At 44.8% G+C, this 19812-nt stretch overlaps 1 protein-coding gene across 5 annotated transcripts in view; it reads left to right on the top strand.

Moving 5' to 3' along the window:
- The first annotated feature begins 5120 nt into the window (after positions 1 to 5120).
- CDC27 (cell division cycle 27) overlaps positions 5121 to 19812 on the top strand; it is a 61126-nt gene continuing 46434 nt past the window's right edge. For all 5 annotated transcript variants that reach the window (XM_073326342.2, XM_073326343.2, XM_073326345.2 and 2 more), the window contains exons 1-2: positions 5121 to 5338; positions 16251 to 16326. In XM_073326342.2, coding sequence (XP_073182443.2) covers positions 5312 to 5338; positions 16251 to 16326 — 103 coding nt within the window. In that variant the 5' untranslated portion in view covers positions 5121 to 5311. The remainder of the gene's footprint in view (positions 5339 to 16250; positions 16327 to 19812) is intronic.

Consider the following 19812-nt stretch of genomic DNA (forward strand, 5'->3'; position numbering starts at 1 on the left):
TGCTGGCTACAAAAGTGCCATGCGAATGCCTGTTCTCACTTTCAGGTGACATTGTAAATAAGAAGCGGACAGTAAATGTAAAAAAACTAGTTTCTCTTAGCGATTGTCTGAACAAGAAATAGGACTGAGCAGATTTGTAGGCTCTAAAGTTTTACATCGTTTTGTTTTTGAGTGAAATTATGTAACAAAAAAAATCTACATTTGTAAGTTGTGCTTTCATGATAAAGAGATTGCACTATATACTTGTATGCAGTGAATTGAAAAATACTATGTATTTTGTTTATCATTTTTACAGTGCAAATATTTGTCATTAAAAATAATAAAGTGAGCACTGTACACTTTATATTCTGTGTTGTAATCGAAATCAATATATTTGAAAATGTAGACAAACATCCAGAAATATTTAGTAAATTTCAGTTGATATTCTATTATTTAACAGTGCTATTAAAACTGCAATTAATTGTGATTAATTTTTTTAATCGTGATTAATTTTTTGGAGTTAATTGTGTTCGTTAACTGCAATTAATCAACAGCCCTAAGCAATAGGGTAAGGGAAGAGGTAAAGCTAATTGAGTGCTTCCAGTTGCAACCTTAATAATATTCTTTTAATGCAGTTCTCTTTGTACGTAACAGAAAAAGAATACATCTCTGAAATGCAAACTAAAGAGACATTCCTGCCATGCAAGAACCTAAACTTCTTAGCAGTTCAGCACTCACAGCTTCTCTTCCCCTTCCCAAGCTTGTCTAGATGGGGAAGTCATTCCAGGTTAAGGTAGGTGTGAATCTATTCTGGTCCACACTGGAAATTATTCCAGAACAGCTATAGTAGAATAAAAAGAAAAGGATGACTTGTGGCACCTTAGAGACTAACCAATTTATTTGTGCATAAGCTTTCGTGAGCTACAGCTCACTTCATCGGATGCATTCAGTGGAAAATTCAGTGTATTTTCCACTGAATGTATCCGATGAAGTGAGCTTTTACACTGAATGCATCCGATGAAGTGAGCTGTAGCTCACGAAAGCTTATGCTCAAATAAATTGGTTAGTCCCTAAGGTGCCACAAGTACTCCTTTTCTTTTTGCGAATATAGACTAACACGGCTGCTACTCTGAAACCTATAGTAGGATAGTTATTCTGGCATAGCCATGCTTTTCAATTTCCCTGTGTAGACAAGTTTGCAGTAACTGCAGAAGCTCCTCACACTGCTGGGCTGTCCCTATGCTGCTGGAAGAGCGAGTTTTTCAGCTCTGGGGCCTGCCAGCTCGAGGGCAGGACTAGGGGGAATGAGATATTTTCAGACTCGAGAGGATTCAGTAATGGATCAGGTTCCAGTGGCCACCAGAGGCCGCTGCTGCTGCACAGAAAAGGGTCATGCCGCTACCAATATTCCTTAGAAAGCAAAAGAGTGGGGGCAGGAGTGGGGATGAAAACAAGGGGGTGGGAGAGAGAGATCGAGGAGAGGGAGAGCAGGGATAGGAGAGGAAGAGCAGGGGAGGAGGGAGAGAGGGGGAGGAGGAAAAAAAAGAAGGAGGGGGGAAGGGAGAGAGGGAAGGGGCAAAAAGAGGAGGTGAGGCGAGAAAGAAGGGGAAGTGGAGAGGAAAGGGGAATAAGAGGGGAAAGGGAAAGAAGAGAAGAAGGAGAGGAGGAGGAAAGGGAAGGAGAGGAGAAGGGAGGATGGAGAGAAGGGAGAGAGGGAAGGAGGAGGAGAGTGAAAGGGAAAGAGAGGAAGAGGAAGGGAAGGGGAAGCAGAGGAGGAAGGAGAGGGAGGAAGAGGAGGAGAAGGGGAGAGGGAAGGGGAAGGAGAGGAGGAGAAGGGGAGAGGGAAGGGGAAGGGGAAAGAGAGGAGGAAGGAGAGAAGGGAGGAGGAAGAGGGGGGAGGGGAAGGACAAGAGAAGAGAGGATGAAGAAGGGGAGGAGAAGGATGAAGCAGAGGAGGAGGGGAAGGAGAGTAGGAAGGGATGAAGCAGAGGAGGAGGAGAGGGAAGGAGAGGAAGAAGAGGGGGAGGGAAAGGAGAGGAGAAGGAGGAGGAGGGGAGAGGGAATGGGAATAAGAGGAGAAAGGGAAAGAAGACAAGAAGGAGAGGAGGAGGAAAGGGAATGGAGGAGGAGGGAGGGGAGAGGGGAAGGAGAGGAGAAGGGAGGAGGAAGAGGGGGAGGGGAAGGTGAGGAGAAGGGAGGAGGAAGAGGAAGGGAAGGGGAAGCAGAGGAGGAGGAGAGGGAAGGAGAAGCAGAGGGGGAAGGAGAGGAGGAGGAGGAGAGGGAAGGGGAAGGAGAAGCAGAGGAGGAGGAGAGGGAAGGAGAGGAGGAGAGTGAAAGGGAAAGAGAAGAAGGGGAAGGGAAGGGGAAGCAGAGGAGGAATAGGAGGGGGAAGGAGAAGCAGAGGAGGAGAGTGAAAGGGAAAGAGAGGAAGGGAAGGGGAAGCAGAGGAGGAAGAGGAAGGGAAGGAGAAGCAGAGGAAGCAGAGGAGGAGGAGAGGGAAGGAGAGGAGGAAGAAGAGGAGGAGAGTGAAAGGGAAAGAGAGGAAGGGAAGGGGAAGCAGAGGAGGAAGAGGAGGAGGAAGGGAAGGGGAAGCAGAGGAGGAAGAGGAAGGGAAGGAGAAGCAGAGGAGCAGGAGAGGGAAGGAGAGGAGGAAGAGGGGGAAGGAAAGGAGAGGAGGAGGAGGAGAAGGAGGGGAGAGGGAAGGGGAATAAGAGGAGAAAGGGAAAGAAGAGAAGAAAGAGAGGAGGAGGAAAGGGAATGGAGGAGGAGAACGAGAGGAGAAGGGAGGAGGAAGAGGTGGAGGGGAAGGAGAGGAGAAGGGAGGAAGAAGAGGAGGAGGAGGAAGAGGAAGGGCAGGGGAAGCAGAGGAGGAGGAGAGGGAAGGAGAAGCAGGGGAGGAAGGAGAGGAGGAGAGTGAAAGGGAAAGAGAAGAAGAGGAAGGGAAGGGGAAGCAGAGAAGGAAGAGGAGGAGGAGAGGGAAGAAGAGGAAGAGAGTGAAAGGGAAAGAGAAGAAGAGGAAGGGAAGGGGAAGCAGAGGAGGAAGAGGAGAGGGAAGGGGAAGGGGAAGCAGAGGAGGAGAGTGAAAGGGGAAGCAGAGGAGAGGGAAGGGGAAGCAGAGGAGGAGAGTGAAAGGGAAAGAGAGGAAGGGAAGGGGAAGCAGAGGAGAGAGAGGAGGAGGAGGAGGAGAGGGAAGGGGAAGGGAAGGGGAAGCAGAGGAGGAAGAGGAGGGGGAAGGAGAAGCAGAGGAGGAGAGTGAAAGGGAAAGAGAAGAAGAGGAAGGGAAGGAGAAGCAGAGGAGGAAGCAAAGGAGCAGGAGAGGGAAGGAGAGGAGGAAGAAGAGTAGGAGAGTGAAAGGGAAAGAGAAGAAGAATCATAGAATCATAGAATATCAGGGTTGGAAGGGACCTCAGGAAGTCATCTAGTCCAACCCCCTACTCAAAGCAGGACCAATCCCCAATTAAATCATCCCAGCCAGGGCTTTGTCAAGCCTGACCTTAAAAACTCCTAAGGAAGGAGATTCCACCACCTCCCTAGGCAACGCATTCCAGTGTTTCACCACCCTCCTAGTGAAAAAGGTTTTCCTAATATCCAACCTAAACCTCCCCCACTGCAACTTGAGACCATTACTCCTCGTTCTGTCCTCTTCCACCACTGAGAATAGTCTAGAACCATCCTCTCTGGAACCACCTCTCAGGTAGTTGAAAGCAGCTATCAAATCCTCCTCATTCTTCTCTTCTGCAGACTAAACAATCCCAGTTCCCTCAGCCTCTCCTCATAACTCATGTGTTCCAGACCCCTAATCATTTTTGTTGCCCTTCGCTGGACTCTCTCCAATTTATCCACATCCTTCTTGTAGTGTGGGGCCCAAAACTGGACACGGTACTCCAGATGAGGCCTCACCAATGTCGAATAGAGGGGGACGATCACGTCCCTCGATCTGCTCGCTATGCCCCTACTTATACATCCCAAAATGCCATTGGCCTTCTTGGCAACAAGGGCACAGTGCTGACTCATATCCAGCTTCTCGTCCACTGTCACCCCTAGGTCCTTTTCCGCAGAACTGCTGCCTAGCCATTCGGTCCCTAGTCTGTAGCTGTGCATTGGGTTCTTCCGTCCTAAGTGCAGGACCCTGCACTTATCCTTATTGAACCTCATCAGATTTCTTTTGGCCCAATCCTCCAATTTGTCTAGGTCCCTCTGTATCCTATCCCTGCCCTCCAGCGTATCTACCACTCCTCCCAGTTTAGTATCTGGAGGAGGAAGGGAAGGGGAAGCAGAGGAGGAGGAGAGGGAAGGAGAAGCAGGGGAGGAGAGGGAAAGGGAAAGAGAAGAAGAGGAAGGGAAGGAGAAGCAGAGGAGGAAGGAGAGGAGGAGAGTGAAAGGGAAAGAGAGGAAGGGAAGGGGAAGCAGAGGAGGAGGAGAGGGAAGGAGAAGCAGGGGAGGAAGGAGAGGAGGAGGAGAGGGAAGCAGAGGAGGAGAGTGAAAGGGAAAGAGAGGCAGGGAAGGGGAAGCAGAGGAGGAGGAGAGGGAAGGAGAAGCAGGGGAGGAAGGAGAGGAGGAGGAGAGGGAAGCAGAGGAGGAGAGTGAAAGGGAAAGAGAGGAAGGGAAGGGGAAGCAGAGGAGGAGGAGAGGGAAGGAGAAGCAGGGGAGGAAGGAGAGGAGGAGGAGAGGGAAGCAGAGGAGGAGAGTGAAAGGGAAAGAGAGGAAGGGAAGGGGAAGCAGAGGAGGAGGAGAGGGAAGGAGAAGCAGGGGAGGAAGGAGAGGAGGAGGAGAGGGAAGCAGAGGAGGAGAGTGAAAGGGAAAGAGAGGAAGGGAAGGGGAAGCAGAGGAGAGGGAGGAGGAGGAGGAAAGGGAAGGGGAAGGGGAAGCAGAGGAGGAGGAGAGGGGAGATCAGGGAGAGGCAGACCAGTAGGGCTGGGCAGAGCCGTCGCTGCCCTCCGAGGCCCCGGCTGTCATCACAGCTCTGTCTGTGCGGCGGGCAGCGCTCGGGTCCCGCTCGGCTATCTCCGTCAGCTCGGGCCCCCAGGCGGCTGCTCGGGTGTTTCCGTATCCGCTCGGCGCTCTGTCTCAGCTCGGCAGAGGCCCGCTCCGCCCTCGGGTATTTCCGTCCCCATTCGGACATTTCCGTCTGCCCTCGGGTGTTTCCGTCCCCGCTCGGAGGGACTCGGCGCCTGGCCGGCCTCCTTCCTTCCCTCCTTGGTGCCTGCCCCGGTAACGGTCGCTGTGAGTTTAAATGAGCAGGGGCCGGGCCGGGCCCGAGCCGCCGCCGCCACCGGGACACGGACTGAGGCGGAGCCTGGGCCCGCCCCGCTGCGGGCGCTGAGGGGACAGGATGACGGTGCTGCAGGAACCCGTCCAGGTACCGAGCCGCTGGCCGCCGCCGCAGCGAGGCCTCGGCCCGGCCTAGCGGGGCCCGGCCTCTCCCGAGCCGGACCCGGGCCGGGGGCTGAACCCCAGGGCCAGGCGGACCCCCTCCCTCCCCCCCCCCCCGAGGCTGGGCCGCGGCCGTCTCCGCTCAGAGCGGCCCGCGACCCCCGCCGGAGGTGGGGCCCCTCCTGGAAGGCAGGAGCCCGCCGCAGAGGTGGGGCCCTCGTCCCCCCTGGCCCGACCCCTCCTCTAGAGTGGGACCCTAACCCCTTACCCCCCCCACCCCGGGATGTGAGGCCACCCCTTCCCCTGAGATGGGCCCCTACTGCTCCAGGTAGACCCCCCCCAGTGTCCTCACCCCGCTCAGAGACCCCCCCCCAGACACTCCCCACTTCCAGGGCAGGCACCCCTCAGATCTCCTAGAGGCACCCCCTTCTTCTCCCTTCCAGGGAGGACCCACCACTGCCATTTGCTGTTCTCCCTCCCAGGAGACTCACCTTCTCTCCTCGCAGCCCTATGATTAGTACCGTTTGTATTACCATAGCGGCTAGCCCTTGTCAGCCCTAGTGGGGAATCAGGACCCTCCCACTGTGCTAGGTGCTGTACATTCACAGGACAAAAAAAAATCACTGCCCCATCAGGTCTACAATCTAAGCATAAGATGATAGACAACAGATGGATACAGACAGACGGGTCGGGGGGTGCACAAGGAAACAATGAGTTGATACTGGCCAGCATAATAGTGACGAGTCCACTTCCAAGAGGGACTCTCCCATCTCTACTGCTCCACCCTGACCCCTTATGAGACCCCTTGCTTCCTCCTTTCCTGTTTCAGCCACCCTCCACATCTGCTGTTTTACTATTTAAATGTGCTCAGCTCTATGGATATCACACATATTAAGGACATTTCTTGTCCCAAGGAACTTGCAGTCTAAAAGAGATGGGATGCTTCAGAGACTCAGAGGAGGGAATAACTTAGATTTAAAAAAAAAAAGAACTTTAACTCAGTTTTTCCAGTATATGTTCCCTTCTTATCTTAGTCTGTCTTTCCAGAAGTGATGCCCTGTCAGAAGTTATCCATCCTTCACTCTTTACCATATCTACCTTGCCTTAGCCATCCTTTTTATATTCCCTCCCACTTCAATCTTTCCCATGTTATCTCCTCCCTTTTCCCTTCCACCAGACCTCCAATCTTTCCCAGGTTTCTGTCTTTCTAAATAAATGGGGACATAGGGTTTAAGAAGTCTTGAATAGCTGCACATAGAACATGTTTTTCCTGTTAACTTATAAACCTCTTCCAACTCCCACACTGGAAAGATACTTAGCATACTGTACAGTTATTCATAATAACAATATTGAGCACAACAGAAGTATCAGTAATTTATTTTATTTCCTTTTCTCACAAAAAGATGTAGCTGTTTGTGAGAGACAACACCTACTCCATTGATTTGGTCTACACAAGGGGTAGCAATGGTGGTACTGTCCTTGTAGATAAAGAGTTGGTGTTCTTTACACCAAATTCTGTAGGTCTGCTCTAAACAGCTTTAGACAACGTGGTGCTAAAAACACTTCTAGCCACCTAGACCCCTTTTTCCAGTAATACTCCCCCACTGCTGCCAGCTCTGGAGCTGGACAGGTGGTAGCAACAGTTGGGAATTCTAGCAAAAACTGACGAGTGTAGGTTCCTGTGTGGAAAGGAAGCAAACACCCATTGACATAGTGGATGACAGCAAACAATATCTAACATTTTTACAAATGCGTGTAATCAGCATCTTTTCTGCTGTCCTAATTATGGCTAACCAGGTAGAAAATATTTGCTATCCTGACATTTCCATGACAGAGATGTGGAGAATTTTATCTGAGGTATATTTGGTTTGTAAAATGGGCAGATGCTTTTAATGTTATCTTCTCTAACTTGGAAGTGCTGTTAATGGCAGTCTGCTTTTGTTATCACACAAACCTACTTGGATTCTTGTACTTGATGAAGTACCAAATTTCTCCTTTTTTGCTATCTAAAGAGGCTGATATGTTAGTGCGACATCAATGCACAATCATTATGTCTGCACTTGTACATGTGGGACTCACGATTTGCCACTATCTCAGCCCTACTGGTGGCAGCAATGATGGAGATTGTATTGTAGGCACAGTTTAAGTATTGGATGACAAGGTGGTAAAAACATGAATTCTGATTAAGTTACAGCCTCCACCATTGCTACCATCAGCTGAGTTGCACTGGTGTGAATTGCGGATCCTAACTGCCATTTTCAATGCAACCTTTGTTTAGGCTCCTAGTTACTCTGTCCTCCATTGGTGATCTCATAGAAGTCTACTTTGGTCATCTGTAGTCACAGTTCTTAAAAGTAAACCGCAATGGTGCAGTGATTCTGACAGTTGTAATAAATGCAGTAAAACCACAGGATTATGATGCATTCTGACACTAATGTAATAAGCCTATGACATTCAGACTCTTTTTTGCAGTACAGATTTAAATGAAGCTGTTGGATTATGTGTTTGTTGCTTGGCTGGACTCCTGGTACTTTTTCTCTCCCCAGTTATCCCATTCTTCTTGCATATGTTCTGAAAGAGTAGGCATCGCTTCTGACTCATCAATATTACAAGTGACTAGTGTGTGTGTAAAAACAGATTTTTTTCATGTATCTTTGTACAGCATATGCTGATGGTCATTCAAGAGATCTTTCATTCCCCCTAATCATCTATCCCCTCCCCACCTTGCAAAAGCAAATTATTTTTTGGAAAACTGTTACTTTTACAATCCTGACAGAGCTTTGTAGTGGTTTCATTTGTATATGTAGCATTTTAAAAGCATGTAAGATGACAAATGCCTGCCTGGAAGAGCTTCCAGTTTGAGGGCCTGATCTTGACACCCCTACTCGCAGTGAGTAAAGGTGGCAGAATCTTGTCCTAAATAGACAACATACCATTTTATACCTCTAAATGAAGACAGCTAAAACTTCCAAATTTCAAATATAAATTATGTATTCCATGTGTTATCATATAACACAGGTGCATTTTAATTTTCATCTCTAAACACCTTTAGTTTCAGCAATACAGCTCTTAACAGTTTTCTTGGATGCTTCAATTCCTTGTAGCACCGTAGAGACTAACAAATTTATTTGAGCATAAGCTTTCGTGAGCTACAGCTCGCTTTATCAGATGTTAGTCTCTAAGGTGCCACAAGTACTCCTTTTCTTTTTGCGGATACAGATTAACATGGCTGCTACTCTGAAACCTGTCAATTCCTTGTGTTTTCATCATATTGAATTGCTGATATTGACTGCCATGACCAGATCTAATGATGGACAATTTCCAAGGCCCTGTTCATATTATACTCCTGGGGGAAATTGTGCATCACTGCGCGTGCGCAAAATTCATGGCCCCTGCAGATTTATTTGTTTACCCACAGAAAAACGACTTCTGACGGGGAAGCAAAGGGAAGCGGCAAGAGCGGTCAGGTGCCCACTCCCTGGCAGTGCAGACAGGTTGGTTTGGGCACCCAGAGCAGCCGGTAGAGACATAAATCACCACCTGGGTGGGGGAGGGAGGCTGGGTAGTTGTGTGTGTGTGTGTGTGAGAGAGACAGACACTCTGTCCCTCTCGCTTGCTATTGCAGCACCCTCTGTGTGGGGGGCTTTGGGGTATTTCTGAAAAGGTAGGCTTGGGGCAGTCTCTGTTCCTTCAGGCAGAGGAGAATGTAGTAGCCTGCCTGCTTAGTGAGTTGTTCGCATTGTTCATAGTGAATTCCTCCATGAGTATAAAACAGGTGTAATAATTTTAAGGCTCCTTTACATTGCCAGAGTGGTGTAAAGGAGCCTTATTGTAAAGGACAGTATGGCCTTATAAGTGCTTATGGTGCTTTAGTGATTAGAACTTGTCTAAATTTTTGGACTGAAAAAATTTCCTATCAAAATGTCCTCCATGAACTGTTTTCTACTGACCTTATTGGAGATGGTCAATAGCCAGTATAAATTGTGGGTTTGAGTTCCCAGCCCTCCCTTGCTCTTCAATTGCCTATGATGTAACATATGGCTGCATATATTTGTTGACTAATACTTAGAAGTAAAGAGTCAATACTAGCTACATTACTATTAGATGGAGGGGGTTTGGTGATTTCCTCCAATCCTCCCCACTCCCATTCTCCATCCATTAAATTGTAGTTTAAATAAATTACCAAAATAATTGAAACTAACTGGATTATATTGCTTTATTTTGACCAAAAATGCAGAATTTTGCAGAATTTTAAAATATTGTGTGCAGAATTTTTAATATTTTGGTGCAGAATTTTTAATTTTTTAATTTTTTTAATTTTTTTCCCCCCAAGAGTAATATTATGACTGATAACATGATAGAAATAACCATGTACAAAGAACGAGGAGTACTTGTGGCACCTTAGAGACTAACAAATTTATTTGGGCATAAGCTTTCGTGAGCTAAAACCCTCTTCATCAGGTTCATGGAGTGGAAAATACAGTAGGAAGATTTTATTTATATAATATACACACACACACATACAGAGAACATGAAAAGATGGGGGTTGCCATAACAACTCTAATGAGACAAGTCAATTAAGGTGGGCTATTATCAAGAGGAGGAAAAAAAACTTATGTAGTGATAATCAGAATGGCCCATTTCAAACAGTTTACAAGAAGGTGTGAGTAATGGTAGGGGGGAAAAATTAGCATGGGGAAATAGTTTTTAGTTTGTGAAATGACCCATCCACTCCCAGTCTTTATTCAAGCCTAATTTGATGGTGTTCAGTTTGAAAATTAATTCCAATTCTGCAGTTTCTCGTTGGAGTCCGTTTCTGAAGTTTTTTTCTTGAAGAATTGCCACTTTAAGATCTGTAATAGAGTGTCCAGGGAGGTTGAAGAGTCTAAGATGCCACAAGTACTCCTCATTCTTTTTGCTGATACAGACTAACACGGCTACCGCTCTGAAACCTGTAACCATGTACAGTTATCGTTAGCAAAGGTTCCCTGACCGGTAAGGCTGTTTCCCTTCCCCCAAGAACCATTCTATGAAACCATGGTTTTCATTTCTTTTTAGGCTGATTTTCAGGCGTGGGGTAGTCTATAATGGCCTTTCTTAAAAGGAAAAAAATCCTTGTTTATATTGGTCATGGAATCAGTAATGTGGACAGGCCCTTCTTGTTGACAAGAGTACAGTGCTTTTGACATAACCTTTAAGACAGGTGGGGAACCTACAGCCCGCAGGTCGGATCCAGCCCACTGCTTCATTTCATCCGACCTGTGGCAAGTGTCCACACTGTGAGCTGGAAGTCCCAAGCCTCGGCACCCCCCTGCAGGGTTGCAGCCGCAAGCGCCGGCTCACCCTGCTGTGGGGGGAATCTAGGGTTGCCAGGCCATTAAAAGTCCAGTTGGCTCCCGGAAGTGACTGGCATGTCCCTGCGGCCCCTGGGAGCAGGGGCAATCAGGGAAGCTCCGTGTGCTGCCCCAGCTCCCAGTGGCCAGGAACCGCAACCAATGGGAGCCTGCGGATGTGGGTAGCATGGTCCGTGCAGAGCCCCCTGGTCCCTTCGCCTAGATATTTGGTTTAGCTGTTGTGCAACATTCAGACTCTGAATAAGCTTTTCTGGGTGAAAAGGTGGGCTTGGCATGAGAAGGCTTCAAATACTTTCCCCTGGATGAAAAAGCATTTGTCTCCTCTTTGAAGAAGCTCTCTCAGTGCACAGCAGCTGATATAGTTTTGGAGTTCTTCTCTATGAGATTTATAACAACATTTTTGGGTAAGAAGAGAGAAGAACGGGAACCAGCTCTTGGGCTCTGTCTACCCCAGGAGTTCTCAAACTCTGGGTCAGGACCCCAAAGTGGGTCACAACCCCGTTTTAATGGGGTCACCAGGGTTGGTGTTAGACTTGCTGGGGCCTGGGGCTGAAGCCAGAGCCCCACCTGAGGGCTTCAGCTGTGGGTGGTGGGGGCTCAGGTTTACAGAACCCCTTGGCCTTCAGCTTTGGACCCCCTACCTGAGGCAGTGGGGCTCAGGCTTTGGCTTTGGCCCTCCCACCCAGGGCAGCAGGGCTCGGACGGGCTCAGGCTTCAGTTCCACCTCTTAGGGTCATGTAGTAATTTGTGTTGTCAGAAAGGGGTCATGGTGCAATGAAGTTTGAGAATTCTTGGTCTACTGTGTGGGAAAGTGTTACAATAAACTATTGGCTGGAACACTTGGAACCTGCAACCCCTGTATTATGCCCTGTGTCCATGCAGATCAGCTGTCTGAATCATTTAAATGTTGGTTGCAGCCACAGTGGTGAGATCTCTACCTCTGGTCTGGATGAACAGGTGCCACCTAAAAAGGCTTATCCCTATTGTAGATGAGAAACCGCAAACAGTTCAGCTGCACTAGTCCAGCCAGTTCTAAAGCCAATGGAGTAGCTTTTGTTGGGTAAATACCCCAAAGCACCTGCTTGCAGCAGTTTTGTGCCCTGTGGATTGGTGCTTTGTATCTCCCAGTAACCACTGATACAACCACAATTGTCAGGTGTGCTTCGGGGGAAGCACCAAAATGGTTCTGTGAAGGCACTGCTGCAGTTTGGGCATGCTGAATTGTTTCATTATTCTCTGTAACAACTGCCTTAAAGTGTTCAATGACCGTGTTACAGTTTCCTTGCTTTGTTTCTGCAAGGTGAACTATCACCACAACGATTGCTCACACTCGTTGGCAGTCTGAGGCCAAAGACCAGTTAAATTTGTTTTGTAAAACCTACTGTGTTACAGCATGGTGGTTCTTTTCCTCTCTCACGCTAATCCGTAGAGCAACATGTGAGTCACCAATCTGACTAAAAGAAAAGGAGGACTTGTGGCACCTTAGAGACTAACAAATTTATTTGAGCATAAGCTTTCGTGAGCTACAGCTCACTGTCATCCATTCATGGCTTCAGGCCATAAAACTTGCTTCTTTTTGATTATAGAATGACTGTCATTGTACAGTATGAGCTCCACTAACTCACTCTAAAGTCCTGCTGTTCCAATCCTGGGCCTCTAACCAGCAGCAGTGGTTGGCTGAACTGGTGTGTGGTATCAGTTTTATAATGGAGATGTAACATAACTGTAACACAACCAAAAATCACTTGCTTACTACCTATGCCAGACTTGGGCAAGGTTATAACTCTCAGATAAGAGCAGGTTGCCAGAAGTATGCTGACTTAACACTCTTCTATAATCACTTATGTAGCATCAAAGGTAAGCAAGGTCTAAACAGATATGACCTGTTGTCATTCAGATATAAGCATTTGATTGAATAAAGGAGGAGGCACAGCAGGTAACCAGAGGAAAATGGAACTCTGGTGCGGCTCTATCTTACGCAAGGGGCCATGTCTGCCCCGTGCACAGTCCAGAAGGTGCAGCGGTGACTTGAAGGTCTCTGGGTTGTGCCTTCTGTGCTGCACCTCCTGAAAGGTGCAAAACAAAATTTGAACTGGTTCAGGATAAAAGATGATCACGTCAGGCAAACTTTGTGACTAAACTTCTCTTGGATGTAGAGCAATACTATTGTGAATTGGGCTTTTAAACTGAAAAATAAATACTGTACTTGCAGTGTAGCAATCAAACCAAGACTCTCAATCAAACATGGCTTTCACAAGGATTTAAAAATTTTTGAGTTTTAAATGTATTGTAGGAGTCTACAGGTGAAAGATTAGCAATCTCATATAGAAATTTCCTGTATAATAATCTACGTAGTTATTCAAAACTCTACTGCATAGGTTGTAAATAGATTCCCTATGGTTAATAAAATAATAGTTGGTGCCTATTAGAGTTGTAGAGTTTAAAGGCAGACGGGACTACCAGATCATCTAGTCTGACCATCTATATAGCACAGGTCACCAGCACCACCCAATACCCACATGCTAAACCCAACAACTGAAATTAGACCAAAGTATTACAGCCCAGAGGAGACTCTGTTTATGTGCCACAGGCAAAGAAGGTGCACAAGTACCTGAGGCCCCTGCAATGGCAGGGAAATGATTATGTAAGAAATGTTACTTGCCAGGATTATCTAGACCTGCTCCCATACAGTACCGAGGAAGGCAAAAAACCCCACGTCAGATTGGCAGTGACCTTGGGGAGAAAATTACTTCCTGACCCCACACATGATAATCAGTTAGACCCTGAGCTTGTGAGCAAGAACCAGGCAGCGAAGCACCTGAGACAGAAGATGCTTTGTGACACCTTAGCCCTGGCCCTCCCCATCCAGTGTCAGTAATGTGTGACGTAGCTATGCCGACAAAACTCTTTAGTGTAGTCCTGGCTTTCCTGTTGAGAGGACAACTAGAGGAATCCACCGTCTCTGGCACAGTAAATACATCATTTAAGTAGTGGCAGCAACCTGTGTAACACTATTAATATCACATCTAGAATGCCCTTTGTGTGCACATAGGACACTTCGAAATTAGAAGGGAAATCAGTTTTCACTTGTGTAAAACAAAAAATGTTTAGAATTTATTTCCAGGCTGTTCTGGCTTCTACCTATTACTCCTCAGTCTCTCTCAACCACGTTAGTGGAGGCATGCAGCACAGACAAAACTGACCCTGAAAGTGGCTCAAAACACAAAACTTCAAGAAAATGGCACAGATTTTCCTCCACTAAGTGTTCTAAAATTGCACTAATGTTTCTTACCAGGTTAAATAAAAGGAAAGCTAATATTTCACTTTTAAACAGGAAAAGTACTAATCACTTGAGGTATTCTGATCTCTGCTATTACTTACTTTAAAAAACAAAGAAACAAACAAAAAAACCCGAAGGACTATTGAAAATGATAAGGTCTAGGGATGATAACTGTGTGACTGTTCATCTATTGCTGAACAAACTACTCAGTCTGTGTTCAAATGAATAAGTGCAATCTTTGTGATATACAGCAATTCCCTAGACATCTCACTGCAGTTTGTGCATTCCTATATAAAATCTCAGTGCTCCAACCAATGGAAGTAAGACATTGTTTTTCACACACCAACTAGCAATGGATCATGTTCATCTTAGCTCACTGTTGAATGTGTGCAGCTGTACCTTCACAGAAAATGCCATTCTGCTATCGTGTGCAGTTGACAGTTAGCAATCATACAGTGTTTGATGTTGCCATTGGCATGATCTCTAAGCTGTCTCAGTGTAGTATGTGGTGAACTAATCAGCTGTTGGTAAAAACCCACAGAATTGCACTAGTTTGTTTATAACTTCATTAATATGTACTAGGTTCAGATTAACTTTCTTTGTTCAGTATTTATTAATTTAATATAAGAGCTTCAAACAGAAGAACACATTTAGATTGCTCAGGTTTCAGAGTAGCAGCCGTGTTAGTCTGTATCCGCAAAAAGAAAAGGAGGACTTGTGGCACCTTAGAGACTAACCAATTTATCTGAGCATAAGCTTTCGTGAGCTACAGCTCACTTCATCGGATGCATTCAGTGGAAAATACAGTGGGGAGATTTATATACACAGAGAACGTAAAACAATGGGTGTTACCATACACACTGTAAAGAGAGTGATCAGGTAAGGTGAGCTGTTACCAGCAGGAGAGCGGCGGGGTGGGGTGGGGGGGGACCTTTTGTAGTGATAATCAAGGTGGGCCATTTCCAGCAGTTGACAAGAACCTCTGAGGAACAGCAGCGGGGAGGGGGAATAAACATGGGGAAATAGTTTTACTTTGTGTAATGACCCATGCACTCCCAGTCTTTATTCAAGCCTAAGTTAATTGTATCCAGTTTGCAAATTAATTCCAATTCAGCAGTCTCTCGCTGGAGTCTGAAGAATTGCCACTTTTAGGTCTGTAATTGAGTGACCAGATAGATTGAAGTGTTCTCCAACTGGTTTTTGAATGTTATAATTCTTGACGTCTGATTTGTGTCCATTTATTCTTTTACGTAGAAACTGTCTGGTTTGGCCAATGTACATGGCAGAGGGCATTGCTGGCACATGATGGCATATATCACATTGGTAGATGTGCAGGTGAACGAGCCTCTGATAGTGTGGCTGATGTGATTAGGCCCTGTGATGGTGTCCCCTGAATAGATATGTGGACACAGTTGGCAACAGGCTTTGCTGCAAGGATAGGTTCCTGGTTTAGTGGTTCTGTTGTGTGGTGCGTGGTTGCTGGTGAGTATTTGCTTCAGGTTGGGGGGCTGTCTGTAAGCAAGGACTGGCCTGTCTCCCAAGATCTGTGAGAGTGATGGGTCGTCCTTCAGGATAGGTTGTAGATCCTTGATGATGCGTTGGAGAGGTTTTAGTTGGGGGCTGAGGGTGATGGCTAGTGGCGTTCTGTTATTTTCTTTGTTGGGCCTGTCCTATAGTAGGTAACTTCTGGATTGCTCAGTGTCACTGTAGGGTCCTGAGTATGTTCTTATCCTTTGCTTTAGATATATAATTTTTGGTAGTAACTTCTTACAACAATACCCAATCATATATAGATCACAGTCCCACTTCCACTCATCTGTGGAAAAGACTCCACTTGAGTTTAGTGAGAACTGGATCTGGTTCATAGACAGTTGTACATTACAGCAACAGCCACTGGGGGGTGGGGAGAACATGACAGTTGTATCTCTAATATTAGAGAAATACTTGTGCCAAGTTAGAACATTAGGCCTCTTTACATAGTTTTAAAGTATAGTGAAGTCTGCACTATGGACCCACCCCTTTGTATGTATGTATCTCTCTCTGGGAGTCATTTTAAAATTATTCTTAAGGTTTTTAATATTGTGTGGCCTTTCAAGATTGAACATTTACTAGGCGATTTAATTTTGCTGCGTCTTTGGCAATGGAAGCTGGTCCTTGGTATTTCCTGTGTTTAATGTGGATTTAAAAAAAAGTTTTTCCCTGTGAATTTAAAATCACATGTATCCATTTACACACATCAGAAAATGTATTTTTCTCTTCTACAGGCTGCTATATGGCAAGCACTTAATCATTATGCTTATCGAGATGCAGTGTTTCTGGCAGAAAGACTATATGCAGAAGGTATGTGCCTCACTAATATTGAATTCATGGTTTAAGTTTGCTTAGGATGTTTAGGACTTCTGTTCTTTTTTACACTTGGATAATAAAAGTTTATTTCTTTCTACTCTAAAACTTCCCCTGCAATTGAAGAGAGACAGTCAAGATAAAAATCAATTGTTACTTGTAACAATATCAGGTATTACCTAAACTTACTATAAGAGTAGAGGAAAAACAATTTTTTTTTTAATCATTTCAATTTGCTATATGCCCTGGACTACTCTGGGTTTCACTGTTCTCCCCTGTACTATATTAGTTTACTATGTTTGTGTGGGTCTTTCATATAGCGACAGGGTAGAAACTTTTTTTAAAATGTGACTTTAAAAAAATCTCTGTTTGGCGGGGTAGATATGGTTTTAATGTAACTGAATAGATTTCAGGTAGATGGTGCCCCTTCAGAATGGCTTATTTGACAAATACTTCTATAGTGACACCAACTTGAAACCTTTACTTCTTTTATTTAAAAAAAAAAAAAAAAAGAAGGTACCTTCACGACCTTTATTTGCCAAGCTTGCTTCTGGGTGCAACTTTGTATTTACATACCTTTTTTTTTTTTTTTTTTTTTTTTTTATTCTTGGATCACTATGCTATTTTTGTTTAGCCCAGATTCAGTTTCCAGTTGCAGCTCCTCACCTCTTGCTGGACATAGAGGCTTTCATAATCAATGTTGCTACACAAATTGGTCAGCAAAAAACAATGAGTGCTCTGGCTTATGCCCTTTCTCTGAGCTCAAACATATTGCTTTTGCCATGTGTTTAAACTTCTCTGAATCAAGGAGCTGCTGTCCAAAAATTTTTCTGAGTCTTGGTCTCCAGCATAGCAGCACAATGCTTTCCTACAAACACATGTGTGGCCTGTATCTTGTTACATAGCAAACTATTAAATAACTGAATTTTGCTGACCGTGGTGTGTGTTTTTTTATTAGTTAATAATTTTTAAATTATTTGGATTTATACACAAAACTTTTTAAAAGTTGCTGAAAGGATTCCAAGGATCATCAGTTTGCCAAGATAGCAAGCCAGTTTAGCAAACTAAACTTACTGAGTTCCGTAAAAAATGGGACTTGTTTGGGCTTCATTTCTTTCCGGCTTCTACTTAAGCGTTCCTTTCCTTTGCTGAGAAATGTGCATATATGTTTACTTTAAATGCACAGCTTACATATATTGTTGAAAGGTCAAGTGAGTTAGGTGCTTTTGAAAACTTTACCTACAGCCTGTATCTCCTCTCTCTCTCTCCCCATTATTCATCTCCTCATATAGTTTATTCAATATACGGCTACATATATTACACACAAATACAATGTTAAAAGAACATTAAGGTTGCAAAGTCAAGAACTCAAAAGGCAGGAAATCCCAGAGTTAAGGTTGCCTGTATAACTTAATTTACCCCCTTGTGTGTATATATTATGAAGCAGTCCTTCGTTACATGACTGCATACTATTTTTTCCACATTACCGCAGCCTCATTCAGTGCATAGGATGTATCTGTCCTAGAATGAATCAGGGCTGTGTTGTGAAGGAGGCTGTTGTTTGTCGGACCACTGCTTCATTTGCTGCAGGATTTGGAAGGTCTGTAGTGAGGGAGGTAGGGGATTGCAAGAAGAGAAAGGATGGCCTCATGGTTAAGGTAGTTGAACGCTGCCCTGGAAAACTGGATTCTATCCCTGCTTCTGCCACAGAGTTCCTGAGAGATGCTGGGCAAGTCACTTAAATCAAACTTTTTATAGGTGATCATTAATTTTGTATTTCTTATTTTCTGGGTGCCCATCTTGATATTCTGGGGTCTGATTTGCAGGAGTCCTGAGCACTCCCAGCTGGAACTGAAGGTAGTAGGAGTTGTGATTTGAACATATAAAATGCTATGTAATGCAAAGTACTCTGGAAAAATTGTGTCCTAGGCCATTCACATTGGATATACAACATTAATGGAAATATGGGACCTTAGTTTCTCAGTGCCTCAGTTTTCCCACATAAATTATAGTACTCTGCAGTGGTGGAAGAAGGAGGATAAGAGTACCTGAGAATCAAGAGGACTTGTGGTATCACTTCATAAGTGTGCCTGACTTAGGCTATAATTCTTTAACCTCTGTTCTGAATTGAATCAATTTTAAATTAAAAAGCAAGGATCCATTGGGTATGAATACTGAGACTTGTAAAATGGAGTATGAGAAGCTTTGTTATAGGCAATAACCTGATCAGTAACTGTTTAAACCTGTGAAATTGAGCAGTGAAACTTCCTAAGGGTTTGAAATGGTGAATGTACTGAATCGGCTTGAAAGCAGGAATGGGAATGACGTTCTTGCTTTGTAACCTGAAAGACCTGTGCCTAAAATTCTACTTCCTAAAACTTGGCCGGAAAAAATATTAGCGCCTAAAATATGTAGGGCAAGGTGCATACCACACTTGTCTGTTCTAGTTTTATAAACTACTTGCTCAGCTTAAATGTGAAATTTAATTTTTGCTGCCTCCCCTCATGGTCCTGAAAAATGTTCTTTCTACTCCTCCTATTCTGATGTGCTGAGCAGACCATGATAGGTGTAAGAGATTATTCTAGGCAGAAGACAGATATTTAGAAGCCAAAATTGAGTGTAGCTTACAGCAGAACATAAAATGCAACAGACACACACTCATCTGGATTTCTGTTCCTTCCGTATAATGCAGTCAGACCTGGTGTGACTCTCCAATGCCATGCAGATAGCACTCAGCTGCACAATGAATCTCCTTATTTAACTTGGTCCATTCTTCTAAGGACAACTCAAATTTCCTGCTCCACTCTTTCATGCTTTCTCCTCCATGACCTCCTATAAGCCCTTCTCCTTCCTCACTTCCTACCATTTCATACCTATTTTCTCTTAAACAAAATAATGACAAGAGGAGATGAATAAATCTTTGTTTTAATCTGTTGCCTAAATTTTCTTTAATATTAAGAACAAAGTTGCATATGCACATCAAATAAATGGCTGTCTGGCTGTTGCTGCTTTCCATACTTCATGGTAACTTTTGGTTCTTCATAGGATGCAAAGTTTCCAGATTACTTTTGTCAGTCTGTCCTTTTGTTCAAGTGGTTTACAATGAGGCCAACATCAGCCTCATCATCAGCCAACTTTGGGGGAGGAAACGATTCCTTCTTGCTAAAGATTTTCTTTTAAAGTCCAAATTTGAGTTGATAGCAAGTGAAGTCTTGACATCCTTGAAGTTCTCTCTGTTGTAAACGATCCTTCTAAAAACTGTCAGTCCTAATCCCCTTCTTTATTACAAATGTCTCTTTGGATCCTCTCTTTGTAGCCACAATTCTTGCAACGTGTAAATACTTTGTGACAGAAATGAAAATATAATTTAATTAAGGTCCTTTGAAACTGTACTAAAACAAATTTAAAAGTGGCTGTTGTGAGCTCAGTCTGACTTACTGAAGGGTGGATGTGTAATCCTTAACCAAAGAATTGTACTAGACC

The sequence above is a fragment of the Lepidochelys kempii genome, chromosome 27, assembly GCF_965140285.1.
Source record: "Lepidochelys kempii isolate rLepKem1 chromosome 27, rLepKem1.hap1, whole genome shotgun sequence".
NCBI lineage: Eukaryota > Metazoa > Chordata > Testudines > Cheloniidae > Lepidochelys > Lepidochelys kempii.